We start from the raw sequence: 19,872 nt of genomic DNA, 5'->3' as shown, positions 1-19,872 counted from the left end.
AATAGCTTTGATAGTAACAGAGATATTTGACTTGATCAAAAATTTTAACCAAAAATTCTAAGTTAAAAAGGGGCATAATTCTGCCAAAATTCAAACCAGAGTTACGGGGATTGTTTCTCCTGGTGTAGACTTTGATAGTAAATAACTATTTTAAGTTTCAAGTCAATAGCTTTGATAGTAACAGAGATATTAGACTTTATCAAAAACTTTAACCAACAGCGACGCCGATGCCAGGGCGAGTGCAATAGCTCTACATTTTCTTCGAAAAGTCGAGCTAAAAACATAGATGCCCATTATGAAAACTGGTGTGAGGTCCAAATTTTTCAAATCAGCCTAGCAGAAAACCAAACACAAGGCCCTGTCATTTTTATTTGCCAAATTTTCTAAGTACATTCTGAACTTTTTAAAGATCACTCTAATCAAACTCTACATTGTAGAAAAAATGCAGAATTACCTTGATTTGAATCTTTGTTGCACTTTCCTTGGTACTACCTCTCATGAAAGTCCAGAGATGGACCCGATTTAACTGAATCTGCTAATATTCAGCCCGTTTTCATAATAATCATCAAAGGGATTTTCTAATATATTTGTATTATAAATTAACCATCAAAGCCATGATAAAGACCCGTTGCGAATTTCGTTGGACTAAATTTTGTTTTGTTCTATTGGTATTTACTTCAATGTCTTCTAGATTTTGATTTCATGGCAAGTTTGGGTTGTTGTATGGCAATTATTTTAGGTTTAATTTATGAATTTTCATGGAATTCCAGCCAGTGGTTGCTGAGGAATATGGCACTATAGTTTACCAACACTGAATGATCAAAGGGCAATAACTCGATAAAAAAATATCCGACAGGAACATGAAGATAATATGCCCATTTTCTCTTGGTAGTGAAGCTTCCTATGAGGTTTGCTGAACTGCGGTGAGTGGTAGTCGAGAAATACTCTGAACAAGAAATAGTGCTATTGTATACTAATAACGAATAAGTGCAATTCCTCAGTGAAAAAAATAATCCGACTGGAACACGAAAATACTCTGTACATTTTCTCTCTGTAGTGAAGCTTAATATGAAGTTTTGCTAAATCCAAGCCTGCTGAGAAATATTCTGGATAAAAAAAGCTGGACAGATAGATGAAACGGCGGTTATACACTTTCTCTTCAGTAAGCATAACAAGAGCGCCGCCAAGCGGGGCAATATACGCCCAAAGGCTTACATCATAGGATGGGAGCAAAATTTTAAGAACTTTACTGTTGTAGCCCAAAGGACTGGAACAACAAAAGGAAAACTTCAAAAAACAAATCTAAGTCCACAAAAAAAATATTCAAAGTCTATAAAAAAATCCTTATCAGTCGTCCGGAACATGCGCTCTGCACGCCGTCTTGGTGTGGTGAACATTTGTGTCAAGTTTCTTTGAAATCCTTCAAGGGGTTCAAGAGTTACAGAGCGGACACGAAACAAACTGAAATGTCCTTTTGACTCCTAAGTGTGACCTTGACCTTGAAGTGAGACATCCAAAACATGCGCTCTGCACATCGTCTCGGTGTGGTGAACATTTGTGTCAAGTTTCCTTGAAATCCTTCAAGGGGTTCAAGAGTTACAGAGCGGACATGAAATTGCTAATGGACAGACAGACGGACACCAGCGTCATAACATAATATGTCCCTTCGGCGTATAAAAAGGGGCATAATTCATGAAATACTGGTGTCAAAAGTTATATGACTATGGTGAAAAGTCTGAAGCAAATGTATCAAGTTTAGCAAAGACAAAGTGGGAGTGCATCAAACTTAAAAGTTGCAGATGTATACCCCAATAGGCAAGTAGGATAGCTCTCCATACACTTCATATCGTAAAGCTAAAACTGTTAAGGGATTCAATGTCATCATATTCATGTAGTCTATGTATATATATTTTTATAAAGGATATTTTCTTTCCTACAATCATACCACAGCAGTAATAAATACATTTGAGCCTTGCCACGAGAAAACCAGCATAGTGGCTTTGTGACCAGCATGGATCCAGACCAGCTTTTGCATCCACGCAGTCTGGTCAAGATCCATGCTGTTCACTTTCAAAGCCTATTGGAACTAGAGAAACCGTTAGCAAACAGCATGGATCCTGACCAGACTGCACGGATGCGCAGGCTGGTCTGGATCGATGCTGGTTCCAAAGCCACTATGTTGGTTTTCTCATGGTGCGGCTCATTTTTTAAAATTTTGTTTGAAAATACAAATGACATTTATCTTTTGTTTGAATGATAATCCATAGATCTTGAATCGGACTGTATTTGATCTAGATAGATATTTCTTTGAAAACTAGAGCCATCACTAAAGGTGATGAATGTACCCCCCCGCATGCACTGACACAGTACATTGCAATTTGATGCACACAAGATTGCATAATTATGTGGACTGTATGTATATAGACTGTATGTATACAGTATAGTAACAAAAAACAAAGTCCCATAACTATGCAGAATATTTATCTAAAAGAATGTAACATGCACCATGCACAACTAGGGTTGGTACTGATCACTTGTGTGAAGTTTCATTAAATTGTGTGCAAGGGTTTGGCAGATTAGGCACGCACAAGATTGCATATGCAGACTGTATGTACATAGTATGTTAACAAGAAACAAAGTCCCATAACTGTGCAATTTTTGTCGCTGAAAGAACCTAACATGCCCCATGCACAATTACTGTTGTTACTGATCACTTGTGTGAAGTTTCATTAAATTGTGTGAAGGGGATGAGGAGAGATGGTGCGCACAAGATTGTGTCTATGTATATAGTATAGTAACAAAAAAACAAAGTCCCAAAACTCTGCAATTTTTTTTTCTGAAAGAACCTAACATGCCCCATGCACAACTACTGTTGTTACTGATCACTTGTGTGAAGTTTCATTAAATTGTGTCAAGGGGATGAGGAGAGATGGTGCGCACAAGATTGTGTCTATGTATATAGTATAGTAACAAAAAAACAAAGTCCCATAACTCTGCAATTTTTTTTCTAAAAGAACCTAACATGCCCCATGCACAACTACTGTTGGTACTGATCACTTGTGTGAAGTTTCATTAAATTGTGTCCAGGGGATGAGGAGAGATGGTGCGCACAAGATTGTGTCTATGTTTATAGTAACGTAACAAAAAAAACAAAGTCCCATAACTCTGCAATTTATTTTTCTAAAAGAACCTAACATGCCCCATGTACAAATACTGTTGGTAATGATCACTTGTGTGAAGTTTCATTAAATTCTGTCAAGAGGATAAGGAGAGATGGTGCGCACAAGATTGCCTCTATGGACAGACAGACAACCTGAAACCAGTATACACCCCCCCCCCTTACAACTTTGTTGTCGGGGGTGCAATTAATTGTCTGCTGCCTTCGCTTTACCATGTAGGACTACGTTTTTCTGTTTGAATATTGCCTTTCAGCACAAGAAATAGACTGGCTCCTGTCCTGTTTCTTCTGTCAAATTTTTTTCACGTTTTCTTTGTTAACAGGGAAGTAACTCCAGCAGGATGTTTCTGTGTTAACCTGTCTTCACACACAGGGGCTGTATAGTATATACATCAGATAACAAGGGTGCCAGACACAAAATACGCCCGTTGAGAGCTTGTCAGAAGAGAAATTTTTGTTACAGAATCCACCCTCATATAATTTGTCCCGTCTTTTAGATAGGCTTATAAAAATGTGCTATTTTAATGGCATAAAATTAATTTATAAAATGTTTGCTGTACTTATAAAAATAACCATGCAGCCAGGTTATATGAGAAATGATTGATTTGATTTAGGTTTTATGGCGCACCACCACAGTACAAGTTATATGGCGACTAAATGACTACAAATTTTGGTTTCACATCTCATTTACAGTCGACATTGTATTAAGAGACCACCCAAGGGACTGCTAAGAAGTGGTCTTTTAATGGAATGGTCTCTTAATGAATTTCAGTCAGATGAAAAGGAAAGTTATTTTTAACTGTTCATGTAACTGTATTTATTATGAACAGACATGATTGTATGGTTTCAAAATCCACAAACCGTGAAAATTATGGCTAGATTGTTTGTCAGTTTGACTGATACAAAGGTTAATTGCATTCAGTCACGTGCAAAACGTACTCGCTAATTACACAGATGAAGAAATGCCCGGTAGAATTTTGGTACCCGGTCGCTTAATAGATACTGTTGTCGAATATTTTACCTGTCGGGACTACATTAATGTGGTCGCTAGTCGTTTAATGGAATGAAATTATATACAGAAAACGTTCGGGAGGGATTTTGACTGGTCGTTTAATACAACAAGAGCACCGCCTTGCGGGTGCTGACGCTCATCTGATTTTTTTTGTATAATAGAAATATTGTCCTACCCATGATTTTCTAAGTCTAAAAAGGGCCATCATTCTTGCAAAAAGCAGGATAGAGTTATGTTTCTTGATGTACAGTGTCCACTTATGATGGTGAAAAACTGTTGCAAGTTTTAAAGCAATAGCTTTGATAGTTTATGAGAAAAGTATACTTAAACATAATACTCAACCAAGAAAATGATTTTCTAAGTCCAAAAGGGGCAATAATTATTGCAAAAAGCAGGATGGAGTTATGTTGCTTGCTGTACAGGGTCAGCTTATGATGGTGAACAAGTGTTGCAAGTTTCAAAGCAATAGCTTTGATAGTTTAAGAGAAAAAGTTCACCTAAACATAAAACTTAACCAAGAAATCTGATATTTTCTAAGTTCAAAAGGGGCCATAAATCTTGCAAAAAGCAGGATGGAGTTAAGTTTCTTGATGTACAGGGTCAGCTTATGATGGTGAACAAGTGTTGCAAGTTTTAAAGTAAAAGCTTTGATAGTTTAGGATAAAAGCTGACCTAAACATAAAACTTAACCAAGAAAACTGATTTTCTAAGTCCAAAAGGGGCAATAAATCTTGCAAAAAGCAAGATGGAGTTATGTTTCTTGATGTACATGGTCTGCTTATGATGGTAAACAAGTATTCCAAGTTTCAAAGCAATAGCTTTGATAGTTTAGGAGAAAAGTTGACCTAAACATAAAACTTAACCAAGAAATCTAATATTTTCTAAGTACAAAAGTGGCCATAAATCTTGCAAAAAGCAAGATGGAGTTATGTTTCTTGCTATACAGGGTCAGCTTATGATGGTGAACAAGTATTCCAAGTTTCAAAGCAATAGCTTTGATAGTTTAGGAGAAAAGCTGACCTAAACATAAAACTTAACCAGGCAACGCCGACGCCGACGCCGACGCCGACAACCGCTCAAGTGATGACAATAACTCATCATTTTTTTTCAAAAAATCAGATGAGCTAAAAATCGCTTAATAGAGGTGGTCCCAAGTACGATGTTGACTGTGCACCAAAATCAAAATTTTTATACCTGCAGGAATCACAGAGTTACAACAAAACCAAGTGTGAAGACCCTATGATTCGCCTCTTATGATCAAGGGTAAGACTGTTTCCAATTCTTTTCATACACAGATCAGCCCAGAACCACATGGGGCTACACAAGAAATGAAGTATGAAAGCTAAATCATTATTAAATCTATCAACTTTTCAACAGAAAGCAACATCACTCTCTGTACCATATCTATTTTCCTGTATTCCATAACTCCATTGAGCACCAATCTGCAGTACAAACTGACTAGAAAGAAAATGGTTCCATGTTTTTCATACACTGAGCAAGCACAGTGAGCTACATGTATATGGAGGTCTTTCATTTATACTGAAAGCATTTCTTCTACGTTTTTCCAATTTTCGGTGATTAAATTTGCAACTTGGGAGATGCCATTTGCATTTTTGCACTTTCTTATGACATCCTGCGCAAATTTTGCACCTTTTAATTTTAAGGATGTGAGAATTAATATCCTATGTAAAATTCCATGCTGAATCATACCTCAATGTGTGCTGTTTCTCGCAGACCTTTTAATCGTTTTTTTTTCTTCCATTTTTGTATTTGCTTGGTTCATGATACATTTGTTTTTCATAATATTCTAGTCTGACATGTTAATTCATGGTACTTTTCCAAAACTCAAGAATTCTGATGGAAATTAAAGCATTTTTTAAGTCAATACCCAATACCAGGATTTTCAAGGTGGGACCTGGTTTCAAGGACTTTTCAAGACCATCGCAAACCATGTAATACTTGGTCAAATACTTTGAGATACAGGCAACACAAACTTAGGCCCTTTTAATGCCTATTCTTGACTAAGTCACGGGTCATAACTCTGGTCTCTGACAGTGATAGATCCAAATAAAACCCCTGGTGCACTGCTTCCCATGCTGAATAATCATTCTGTGAGGTTTGATGATTCTGGGTCAAATACTTTTTGAGATATGGACAACACAAAGGATGAACGAACTGACAGACAGATGGACAAGATTAACTCAAGTGCCCATCTAAAATTTCGGGGGTGAGCACAGCACAAAAAACATCCTATTCAAGGATTCAAGTTGGTTTTTTAAAACTCTTAAAAGGACTCCAGTTTGTAGCACTGTTGTATAAACTTCAGAAAGGTTGACAAACGGATCTTAGAATGCTTCTGACCGTGAGTTTACACCTACAACTAGTGAGCTTGTTCAATAATATTAAAACTATATTTTCTATTGCAGAATGTAAAACCATTCTTCTAAATTGTGCAAAATGCATGAAATTACAAACTATTCCCTGACACAACAGCTATATAACCTCTATAAAATGAGCAGGAACAAGTTAAAATTCTCACAATTTAATCAACATTTTCCTCCTAACAAACTTTCACAACAGTAATCCTCTTCAAGTCAATTTTCGCTTATGTTGGAATATCGATGTAAAACTATTGGTCATACAAAATATTAAATAATTTCAAGCACGTCTTTTATCAATTTGTACATATCTAAACACTAATGTTTCTTGACACAACATTTATTCACTGGGTGTTTTAGGTAGATATTTCTGAGCCAGCGGAACTGGATCTACTTGAACTGAAAAACAACATGAAAAAGAAGTTCAATAGTAATAATCAAAAGGATCAAATCAGCTCCTTAACTGTTAAAGTTACTTAATATAATCAGGGCCTTGTTGTAGCAAAATGCTACAAAGTCAAAGAAATGGTTACAAGAATTTTATTAAAATGTGGCCAAATTTCAGCAATTCAGCTTCAACTTAGCAATTTTTCTCAAACAAGAGGGCCATGCTGACCCTATATCGCTCACCAGAGTTGATCTGGCCTACTGACCTAGTTTTTGACCCACATACCCAAGATTCGAATTTGACCTAGAGGTCATCAAGACAAACATTCTGACAAACTCTCATCAGTTTCAAACTTAAACTGTGAACTCCAGTGTTAACAAGATTTTCCTTTGATCTTCCCTGGTGACCTAATTTTTGATCTGCCCTAGTGACCTAATTTTTGAACCCACATAACCCAGATTCGAACTTGACCTACTGATCACCAAGACAAACATTCTGACTAAGTTTCATAAAGTTTGGGTCACAAATATGGCCTCTAGAGTGTTAACAAGCTTTTCCTTTGATTTGACTAGGTGACCTAGTTTTTGACCCACACGACCAAGATTCGAACTTGTCCTAGAGGTCATCAAGATAAACATTCTGACAAATTCTCATCAGTTTCAAATTTAAACTGTGGACTCTAGAGTGTTAACAAGATTTTCCTTTGATCTGGCCTACTGACCTAATTTTTGACCCCACATGACCCAGTTTCGAACTTGACCTAGATATCATCAGGACAAACATTCTGACCAAGTTTCACAAAGATTGGGTCACAAATGTGACTTCTTGAGTGTTAACAAGGCAATGTTGATGCACGACACACACCGCCGGACAATGACCGGTCACAACAGCTCACCTTGAGCACTTTGTGCTCTGGTGAGCTAAAAATGGCTACAACTTTCTGAGACCCAAGGAAGGCCCTGATAATGCATTTAAAATTGCTTTATCCTGACCTTAAACAGGCTCCTTCAGCTTTTGAGTAATGCAACTTTTACATACCATATTTGAAGTCAATACCTTGAATGGTTAAAAAGTTATGCATTAAATACAACACACAGATTTGACCTTTGCGCTCAAATTGTGACCTTGACCTGCGACCTACAGACTCATTTCATATGGTCTGTACATTGTTTCACTGCCAACTATGTACATGCCAAAGTTTGAAGTAAATACCTTCTATGGTTATTTAGTTATGCTCTGGACACAAATTACGATTGATGGATGGATGGACATACAGATGAAAGGGCTATCACATAATGGGGCAAAGCTGGATCACCTGAGTTTTTTTAATAGAGGTCCATTCCCAGATGCTTCTGACCTAGTCTGATGTAAATCTTTAAGTAACAACAGCTGTTCATAGGATAGCCAATGCTTGATTATGCGAATTGTTTTCCCAGAAGCAGGAATATAACCCTAAATCTTAAAATATCTATAGAGTTTCAATCCAGTATCTGCATTAGTTTTGCAAAACTTTAACCAGGATTTTGTATGTCAAAAAAAGGGACATAATTTGGGTAAAAAGTGTGCCAGAGTTATGGGACTTGATACTATCACATAGTTTCATAACCCTAAAGACACATAAGAAGTTTCTATTCTGCATTAGTTTTGGAGAAAGTAACTTGCAGGCAAAACTTTAACCAGGATTTTTCTAAGTCCAAAAGTGGGCATAATTTGCACAAAATACATGTCACAGTTATGGTACTTGACCCAGTAAGGTTGGTAATTAATCTAGAAAGAAAAAGAAGTTTCCAAGCTATTTGCCTTGAAATGATAACTATAGGTGCCTGCAGGCAACCAAGGTGTGACCCAGACTATGACACCATGGTGTGTTTGAAAAGTCAAGCTAAAAACTGATGCTGGACCATCCACCTATACTTATAACTTGTGCTGAAAAAGGTTCAGGTGAGCTAGAAAGTAATAGAATGGACAAAAAAATCTGACAAATCTTTCACCTCTTTGCCTTTGAGCTAGGGTCTGCAATTACGTGCAAAATACTGTCTTATTATGGTGGTTATTTTGGCAAAGTTATTTCAAAATGCGATAATGCACAACAAAATCATCAACCGGGCAAGATTTTGTGCACAAACAGACAGGGTTTACACTATATGCTCATCCTCCATCCATTTTTCATAGCTGATATTTTAGTTTCAATTTAAATTCTACGATCAACTGACATAGAAATACTACATACACCCTTCCTCCGTCTGTTTTTCTAATTGGTTGAAAACCATCATCTTTACTTTGTCTGCTTCTGATAGGTGGTCCATGCTTTTTCCTTTACTCCATGCTCTAAGCTTCTGGCGGGCATTTTCAAGTTTGTTCTGGAATTCAGTCCTCTGAGACTCGCTTTCAAAGAAATCCTCCCTGTAATATATAACAAGAGGGCTATGATGGCCACAGATCACTCACCTGTGTTGCACATATAGACTGAACAATTTTTGGTTGTGGATCACTTGAAGAACATTTCTGAGAAATTATTTTAAAATTGTGCCAGCAGCTTCTGTCAGAGATGATTTTTGAAGTCTTCAAACAATTAAAGAGAAAACTAGCCAAACCAAAGTCAGGCTTTCAGACAAATCGTTATAACTTGAGAGGATATGGCAGAGGGTCACCTAAGGAACATTGCTGCGACATTACTGGGTAATCAGAAGAAGATTTTCAATGTTTTCCTATAGCCTTTAATAGGGAAAATTAGCCACAGGGCAAACTCAAGAACAAGATGGCCCTAGGTCACCTGAGAAACACACCATAACAGTGTTAACAGTTTGACCTAGTGATTTCATGGACACAAATATTCTGACCAATTTTCATTAAGACTGGACCAAAAACTTGAGGGTAAACAAGTATTTTCTTTGATTTGACCTAGTGACCTAGTTTTCAAGCCAAGATGACCAACATTCGAACTTGACCTAGATTTGATCAAGGCAATCATTCTAACTAAATTCATGAACCTCAATTGAAAAATACAGCCTCTATCACATACAAAATGTTTTTCTTTAATTTGTCCTAGCGACCTAGTTTTTGACCCCAGATTACCCATATTCAAACATGACCTTAATTTCATCAAGGCTATCATTCTGACCAAATTTCATGAAGATCAATTGAAAAATACAGTCTCTATCGCATACAAAAGGTTACTCTTTGATTTGACATAGTGGCCTAGTTTTTGACCATAGATGACCCATATTCTAACTTGACCTAGATTTCATCAAGCCAATTATATTAACTAAATTCTATTAATGTCCAGTGTAAAATGCAGCCCCTATAGTGTAAATAATGTTTTTCTTTAATTTGACTGGGTGACCTAGTTTTTAACCCTTGATGAACCATATTCAAAATCAACCTGGATTTCATCCAGACAAACATTCTAATCAAATTTCAACGCAATAAGGGCGTATCTACATATAATAATTATATGTAGATACGCCCTTATTGCGTTGAACCCTCGAGAGGGGCGTATCTACATATAGTTATTATATGTAGATACGCCCTTATTGCGTTGAACCCTCGAGAGGGCGTATCTACACATAGTTATTATATGTAGATACGCCCTTATTGCGTTGAACCCTCGAGAGGGCATATCTACACATAGTTATTATATGTAGATACGCCCTTATTGCGTTGAACATATAGTTATGTTTGTGTATAGGGCGGCTTGACACATAAAGTATGTGCTCTTCACCACTGTACCTATGAGTTGTGCAACATCAAGTTGTAAAAATGAAATGAATGAACTGGCACGCAGAAAAGTGCCATTCAAATATTCCACATGACATTGCAAACACAACCAGCCGTGTCCAACTGTATAAAAACAGTTTGGTTAATTCCGAAAGACACGCATCAACATATCCCGACATGCACCAACAGTAGCCCGATGAACTCCCCAGAAACAATACCAGATAAATTCCCTTGCGAAGAACTAATGGCAAGTTAAGGCCTTTACGCGCGCAACGCTCCTTGCCTATCCGGCCCGAATCCGAAGCAACCCCCAAGCAAAACTGTTCACATGTCTTCTTCAAAGTTAATATCTTCCATGAAAAAGTGATTATGGAGATTTTTGTAAACCATTTGTTTTAAATCATTATTCATTATTCAGTTTGTGTAAGGACCTGGCTGGATCCTTATTGAAGGTGGCCACCAGTTCAACCATGTAATCACTATGAATATTGTAGATGATAAGACAAAAGTGTTATGTAGTAATTGTGATGACCATCTAATCTGCCTTCTGTTCCCAAAAATATTGTATATTATATGTGTCATTGGTTACTTGCATTTGATTCAGATCAAAACGGCTGCTGTTTGCCACCCAAAAAACATCTACTGAGTCAACAAGCAATCTATCCATCCTAATATCCATGTGATCATAAAACAATTCAGGCGGCGAGACCACACCCGAAATCCGAAACCACACTAACCTATATCTCAACCCTAAGACAACAACAACAATCCTCTCCAAATTGTGACAATGCGAGATACTTACCTTAACACAATGAGTGAAACCATTAGGGCACCGCCATAGAACCATGTAAACTAAAATTCCGAATTCCGAGTATGTATCAAATTTTCGTCCGAATTTTGGACAGAATCTCTAATATTTAAACAATTTCAATGACCAAAAGCTTCTAGATCACCCATTCGTCCAGACCCCCGGTCATACCGTACGAACCTCACCTGCCCGAACTAAAATGGACCAAGCAGAAATGCGCCGAACCGCCCCTCCAACATTAAGAGATACACCGCAACATAAAATCAAGCAGAACCAATTACCAAAGCATGTTCCGGATCTTGGAAAACTATCCCGGCAAAAATATCGTCCAACGGACGTAGCTGACCCCCAAAAAACTCAGACAAGCATCAATTGTCAGTATCTAATCAAAAATTTTAGTTAATATATTAAGAAATAAAGCATACAGTAAAACCTAATTTGAATCATAGAGTGAACAGGTGCTGGAAACAACCGTACTTTGCATCAAACTTCCATATACCTAAAAATGTAAACATGCCCGCAAGATCTCATTCCCAGTTATACACAGTGTTCGTCATTACTACATGTAAGCGCCCACGACCTTGCCTCCAAACGAACGAAACCAAGCTGAGATGCATCGAAATGCAATAAAATTATATACAGACACCTCTTGGAATACTGAAACAATTTATAAACACCTGATTAACTCCGGAACGTTAGATAAAAACCCGTCGATCACCAAGCCACTACAATCTGACACGCGTCCGAGGTTAGTATCTAATCAAATATTTTCAGTTAATGTATTTAGAGTGAAAATATATGGTATTATCAAATACGGGAATGTAAACCAGCAGTCCATGAAGCCGAAATGCCAGTTAGAGACAACTGCATTGAAAAACAGCTGGGCACCGTCTTAGAATTATACGACCTCCAAACACATCCGTAATTCAGTGTGCTCGCAAGTCATGCAATCACCCGCCATAACTACACACAACGTAGTAGGCTCCCAGAAAAACTTGGGCAAGCGTCAAATGTTAGTATCTAATCAAAAATTTTAGTTGATATATTAAGAATTAAAGCATACAGTACTATCCAATTTGAATCAAACAGTGAACAGCTGCCGGAAACAACTGCACGTTGTATTAAATTACCATACACCCTGAAGATGTCAACATGTTCGCAAGGTCCCATTCTCAGTTATACACAGTGTGCGTCACCACTTGATGTAAAGGCCCATGATTTTGCCTTTAAACGAATGAAACCAAGTAGAGATGCATCGAAATGCACTAAAATCACATAAAGACATCTCGTGGCAATACTGAAGCAATTTACAAACACCTGAGTAACTCCTGAACGCCAGAAAAAGAAAGAAAAAAACTCCGTCGATAAGCACATACTTTATGTGTCAAGCCGCCCTATACACAAACATAGATATGCCCTTATTGCGTTGAACCCTCGAGAGGGCATATCTACATATAGTTATTATATGTAGAGATGCCCTTATTGCGTTGAACCCTAGAATAGAGTAAATAATGTTTTTCTTTAATTTGACTGGGTGACCTAGTTTTTAACCCTTGATGACCCATATTCAAAATCGACCTGGATTTCATCCAGACAAACATTCTAATCAAATTTCATGAAGATCCGGTGTAAATTGCAGCCCCTATTGCAAACAAGGTTTTTCTTTGATTTCACCTAGTGACCTAGTTTTTGACCCCAGATGACCAATATTCAAACTAGACCTAGATTTTATCAAGGCAATCATTCTGACCAAAATTCATGAGGATCAATTGAAAAATACAGCCTCTATCACATACTCTAGGTTTTTCTGTGATTTGACCTAGAGACCTAGTTTTTGACCCCAGATGACCCATTTTCGAACTTGGCCTAGATTTCATCACGGTTATCATTCTGACCAAAATTCATGAAGATCAGTTGAAACATATAGCCTCTATCGCATACACAAGCTAAATGTTGACAGACAGACGATGGACATCGAGCGATCACAATAACTAACCTGAGCTCAGGTGAGCTGAAAATAGGTAATCAAGTTTTGAAATAGAAGATCCAGTTTCAAATTTGACCTAGATTTCCTTGAGACACACATTCTGACATAATCAATTCATGTCGAAAATGCAGACTCTCCAGTCTTAATGACGTTTTTCTATGAACTGACTCAGTGACCTGTTTTCGAACTCTGGTTAACCTACTCTTGAACTTGACCTAAACTTCATAGAGACAAACACTGGCAAAGATTTATGATGATATAGCCAAAAATGTGTTCTCCTTTAATTACCACAGAGTATCATGTCATTTTTGTTTTTAGCAGTAGGTAAATAAACAATCAGGTAAAAAAACAATCAGTAGCATTCTTGTTTGAAACAAAATTTAAACAAAATGATAAATTATATACAAAGTTAAACTAGAGCTGCTTTTGTGAAAAGCCCATGTTTTCCACAAATGCCTAATCATCAGAATAGTAAGTCTGTCTTTATATAATCTTGACTCACAGAAAATATACCTTTGATAGTTTTGGAGTAAGTTTTGGATTAAATGGCCTTTCATTATGTATCTGAGGCAACCACGTACCAAGACCTGTATCAACGGGATCAGTATTTTCGGTAATTAAAAGAGGCCATAATTCCAAAATGCCTGGGCCAATTTGGCTAGTTACTGAACTTGGCCAAGAACTTACTGTCTTGAAAACATATTTTGTTCAAGTCTGGTGAAGATCGGATGAGAACTGTTCGACTGAAAGAGTGCGGACAAAATTTGTGACAGACGGAAAGACACACACATACAGACAGAAGTAAATCAATATGTCTTCCTTAACACTGAGTGGTGGAAGACATAACAAGAGCTTGTAGAACATGAAATGCCCCCTTGATGCATTAAGTAATTGCACAAGGAACAAAAATTGTTTGGTCACTGCAGTGTGCACTGGACATTTGATGTACAGAATTGAAATCAATAATTTTGGGTCATTTACCACCTCCATATCACATGTCAGTGTTTTTTTCCACTGGTTTGGGAATGGGACCAGGACCTTTACAATTGGGAAGAATGCGTCGTAAAACACCCAAATTGGGATTTTATAATATTTCAGAATTAATAAACTAACAATACTTTTTAGGCAAGTTCTATGGTAAAAGATAGTACAGTTATCATATTCATTCATTAAAAAAAAAATAAACAAGAGGACCATGATGGTCCTGAATCGCTCACCTCTTCCCACATGACCCAGTTTTGAGTATGACGTCGTTTTTTCTATTATTTGACACAGTGACCTAGTTTTTGAGCTCATGTGACCCAGTTTTGAACATGACCTAGATATTATCAAGATAAAAATTCTGACCAATTTTCATGAAGATCCATTGAAAAATATGGTCTCTAGAGAGGTCACAAGGTTTTTCTATTATTTGACCTATTGACCTAGTTTTCGAAGGCACGTGACCCTGTTTTGAATTTTACCTAGATATCATGAAGGTGAACATTTTCACTAATTTTCATGAAGATCTCATGAAAAATATGGCCTCTAGAGAGGTCACAAGGTTTTTTTATTTTTATACCTCATGGTTCATACAGAATATCAGAGACAAAATTCAAGTACTTTTCAAGGACTTTTTACAATTTTTCAAGCACTATTTTTTTTCAAAACCACGACCTAATCGGAACAACTTTTATTATGTAATGCAAAAATAAAACAACCATCACTTGTCACACCTTTGAAATGACATAATTCGATTATTAGATTGATGTGATTCACTATTTTGCTGAGGTTTATCGCTTTTCTTGTGATTTTTAGCGCACTCCTACTAATGATACCTCAAAATTTTGTCACACGACGTACAAATACACTTCGTTCTGTCTGCTCTATAGGGCTTCAGCCACTGTTTATATTCGTCTTTTGTCTCCCGCTTACTTGTGTAAACACGTTTATTTTTCTTACTCATTTTAATTCACTGGAAACACTCGCAAATAGCTAAAAATTGCAAGTTATTATTCCCGTACTTTTTTAAACGGAAACGGAAACATGCAAACGGTGATATAGTAGAAATAGCACTCTGTAAATATCGATAAAGTGTGGCCGTAGACCACTATAATAGCGTACGAGTGACCCGATCCTGCAATTTCACGAATTTATTTTCATTTTCTCCGATTTATTTTAAGCCTTAAATTCTTTTTGCAAAGCAAAGTTACGGAAAGAATATTTTCAAGGAGTGAAAGGTCAAATTCAAGGAGTTTTTTTCAAAATTACTTTTCCAGGTTTTTTAGGGTTTTTGTCATTTTCAAGGAGTTTTCAAGGACTACCATCGAATTCAAGGACTTTTCAAGGCCTGTGCGAACCCTGTACCTACTGACCTAGTTTTTGACCGCAGTTGACCCAGTTTCAAACTTGGCCTAGATATCATCAAGATTAACATTCAGACCAAATTTAGATCCCATGAAAAGTATGGCCTCTAGAGAGGTCACAAGGTTTTTTTATTATTTGACCTACTGACCTAGTTTTTTACGGCACGTGACCCAGTTTCAAACTTGACCTAGATATCATCAAGGTGAACATTCTGACCAATTTTCATGAAGATTCATTCAAGGGTATGGCCTCTAGAGAGGTCACAAGGTTTTTCTATTTCAAGACCTACTGACCTAGTTTTTGATCGCAGTTGACCCAGTTTCAAACTTGACCTATATATCATCAAGATAAACATTCAGACCAACTTTCATACAGATCCCATGAAAAATATGGCCTCTAGAGAGGTCACGTTTTTTCATTATTTGACCTACTGACCTAATTTTTGAAGGCACGTGACCCACTTTCGAATTTGACCTAGATATCATCAAGATGAACGTTCTGACCAATTTTTATGGAGATCCATTCACAAGTATGGCCTCTAGAGAGGTCACAAGGTTTTTCTATTTTTAGACCTACTGACCTAGTTTTTGACCGCACATGACCCTGTTTTGAACTTGACCTAGATATCATCAAGATGAACATTCAGACCAACTTTCATACAGATCCCATGAGAAATATGGCCTTTAGAGAGGTCACAAGGTTTTTCTATTATTTGACCTACTGACCTAGTTTTTGACCGCACATGATTCTGTTTCGAACTTGTTCTAGATATCATCAAGATGAACATTCAGACCAACTTTCATACAGATCCCATGAAAAATATGGCCTTTAGAGAGATCACAAGGTTTTTCTATTAATTGACCTACTGACCTTGTTTTTGATGGCACGTGACCCACTTTCAAACCTGACCCAGATATCATCAAGATGAACATTCAGACCAACTTTCATACAGATCCCATGAAAAATATGGCCTCTAGAGAGGTCACAAGGTTTTTCTATTATTTGACCTACTGACCTAGTTTTTGAAGGCACGTGACCCACTTTCGAACTTGGCCTAGATATCATAAAGGTGAGCATTCTGACCAATTTTCATGAAGATCTCATGAAATATATGGCCTCTAGAGAGGTCACAAGGTTTTTCTATTTTTAGATCTACTGACCTAGTTTTTGATCGCACATGACCCAGTTTCGAACTTGACCTAGATATCATCAAGATGAACATTCAGACCAACTTTCATACAGATCCCATGAAAAATATGGCCTTTAGAGAGGTCACAAGGTTTTTCTATTATTTGACCTACTGACCTAGTTTTTGATGGCACGTGACCCAGTTTCGAACTTGACCTAGATATCATCAAGATGAACGTTCTGACCAATTTTCATGAAGATCTTGTGAAATATATGGCCTCTAGAGAGGTCACAAGGTTTTTCTATTTTTAGACCTACTGACCTAGTTTTTGAAGGCACGTGACCCAGTTTCGAACTTGATCTAGATATCATCAAGGTGAACATTCTGACCAATTTTCATGAAGATCTTGTGAAATATATGGCCTCTAGAGAGGTCACAAGGTTTTTCTATTTTTAGACCTACTGACCTAGTTTTTGATGGCACGTGACCCAGTTTCGAACTTGACCTAGATATCATCAAGATGAACATTCTGACCAACTTTCATAAAGATCCCGCAAAAAATGTGACCTCTAGAGTGGTCACAAGCAAAAGTTTACGGACGGACTGACGCACGGACGACGGACGCTGCGTGATCACAAAAGCTCACCTTGTCACTATGTGACAGGTGAGCTAAAAAACAAACTTCTACAAGCAAATATTCATCTCTCATTGAGCTTTCAATACAACAGATATGACTGTATCCCGTGTTCCATTATAACTGTGATTGTTACCTTAATCAGTCGTCACTGACTCTATTATTGTTAGTCTTTCTTTAGTTTTACTTTCAGTTTCACATTGACTAGACATTGACTAGTTGTAGGTGTAATAATTTGAGCGGTAAACGAATCTGTAGTTTTAAGGTTTGTCTGACGAACAAAACATCAATTTTGACGTACTTTTAGCGTCACTTTTATTGATTTTCTTTGTATATAATTCTTACAATTGTAGACGGCATGTTCTGTTCTGTTCTGCATGTGTACGATCAGCAGATGCTTACATTATCATGCCTTTCAATGACGCGGCTTAAGGGGAAGTAACTACAATTGACTGTTACAAAACAACTAGATGCCCATGGGCGACATGTTGAGCCCGCCAGCTGTCAAAAGGACTAGAAGTTGCACATGACACCCTGTCTCACTGAGGCAAACATTTATGCCAAATAAAAAAAGGCTGCAAAAAGTTACAATATGTTATTTATAGTAACAACAAAGGGAAGTAAATCTTAAAAAAAATCAAAGTCCACACAAAAATCCTTACCAGTAGAGATAGGTCAAAAAATACACCTCAAAATTGGATGTAACATGCATATTGTACTACAGAAAAGTGGTCCTGACTTTTTCCTACGACCAGTAATAAACTAGAGGTGATGAATGTACATCCTCCCCCCCGCATGCACTGACACAGTACATTGCAATTTGACGCACACAAGATTGCATAATTATGTGGACTGTATGTATATAGACTGTATATATACAGTATAGTAACAAACAACAAAGTCCCATAACTATGCAGAATATTTATCTAAAAGAACGTAACATGCACCATGCACAACTAGGGTTGGTACTGATCACTTGTGTGAAGTTTCATTAAATTGTGTGCAAAGGTTCGGAAGATTAGGCGCGCACAAGACTGCATATGCAGACTGTATGTACATAGTATGTTAACAAGAAACAAAGTCCCATAACTCTGCAATTTTTGTCGTTGAAAGAACCTAACATGCCCCATGCACAACTACTGTTGTTACTGATCACTTGTGTGAAGTTTCATTAAATTGTGTCAAGGGGATGAGGAGAGATGGTGCGCACAAGATTGTGTCTATGTATATAGTTTAGTAACAAAAAACAAAGTCCCGTACCTCTGCAAATTTTTTTTCTGAAAGAACCTAACATGCCCCATGCACATCACTTGTGTGAAGTTTCATTAAATTGTGTAAAGTGGATGAGGAGAGATGGTGCGCACAAGATTGTGTCTATGTATATAGTATAGTAACAAAAAACAAAGTCCCATGACTCTGCAATTTTTTTTTCTGGAAGAACCTAACATGCCCCATGCACAACTACTGTTGTTAAACTGATCACTTGTGTGAAGTTTCATTTGATTGTGTCAAGGGGATGAGGAGAGATGGTGCGCACAAGATTGTGTCTACGGACAGACAGACGGACGGACAGACAGACAACCTGAAACCAGTATACCCCCCCTTACAACTTTGTTGTTGGGGGGTACAAAAAGTTACCAAATATCAAAAGCCTATGTCTTGTGGTTTCAGACAAGAAGATTTTTAAAGTTTTTTTTCCTATACATGTCTATATAAACCATGTGACCCCCTGGGTGGGCCATATTTCATCCAAGGGGGATCATCTGAACATTCTTGGTAGAGGCACACTGTATGATGCTACCTACCAAATATCAAAGCCCTAGGCCCTTTTGTTTTTGACAAGAAGATTTTCAAAGTTTTTCCCATGGTTCATACAGAATATCAGAGACAAAATTCAAGTACTTTTCAAGGACTTTTCAAGGACTTTTTACAATTTTTCAAGCACTATTTTTTTTCAAAACCACGACCTAATCGGAACAACTTTTATTATGTAATGCAAAAATAAAACAACCATCACTTGTCACACCTTTGAAATGACATAATTCGATTATTAGATTGATGTGATTCACTATTTTGCTGAGGTTTATCGCTTTTCTTGTGATTTTTTAGCGCACTCCTACTAATGATACCTCAAAATTTTGTCACACGACGTACAAATACACTTCGTTCTGTCTGCTCTATAGGGCTTCAGCCACTGTTTATATTCGTCTTTTGTCTCCCGCTTACTTGTGTAAACACGTTTATTTTTCTTACTCATTTTAATTCACTGGAAACACTCGCAAATAGCTAAAAATT

General features: G+C 37.2%; 1 protein-coding gene across 1 annotated transcript in view; it reads right to left on the bottom strand.

Annotated features, from left to right (window-relative positions):
• Positions 1 to 6,716: 6,716 nt before the first annotated feature.
• Positions 6,717 to 19,872, bottom strand: part of LOC123523904 (uncharacterized) — a 30,238-nt gene continuing 17,082 nt past the window's right edge. Inside the window, exons 5-6 of the mRNA XM_045301656.2 lie at positions 9,187 to 9,359; positions 6,717 to 6,967 (exon numbers count right to left, since the gene is read on the bottom strand). Coding sequence (XP_045157591.1) covers positions 6,909 to 6,967; positions 9,187 to 9,359 — 232 coding nt within the window. The 3' untranslated portion in view covers positions 6,717 to 6,908. The remainder of the gene's footprint in view (positions 6,968 to 9,186; positions 9,360 to 19,872) is intronic.

The sequence above is a fragment of the Mercenaria mercenaria genome, chromosome 3 (assembly GCF_021730395.1).
Source record: "Mercenaria mercenaria strain notata chromosome 3, MADL_Memer_1, whole genome shotgun sequence".
Classification (NCBI taxonomy): Eukaryota; Metazoa; Mollusca; class Bivalvia; order Venerida; family Veneridae; genus Mercenaria; species Mercenaria mercenaria.
The sequence above is the reverse complement of the archived record's forward strand: the minus strand, read 5'-3'. Positions and strand labels throughout refer to the sequence as shown.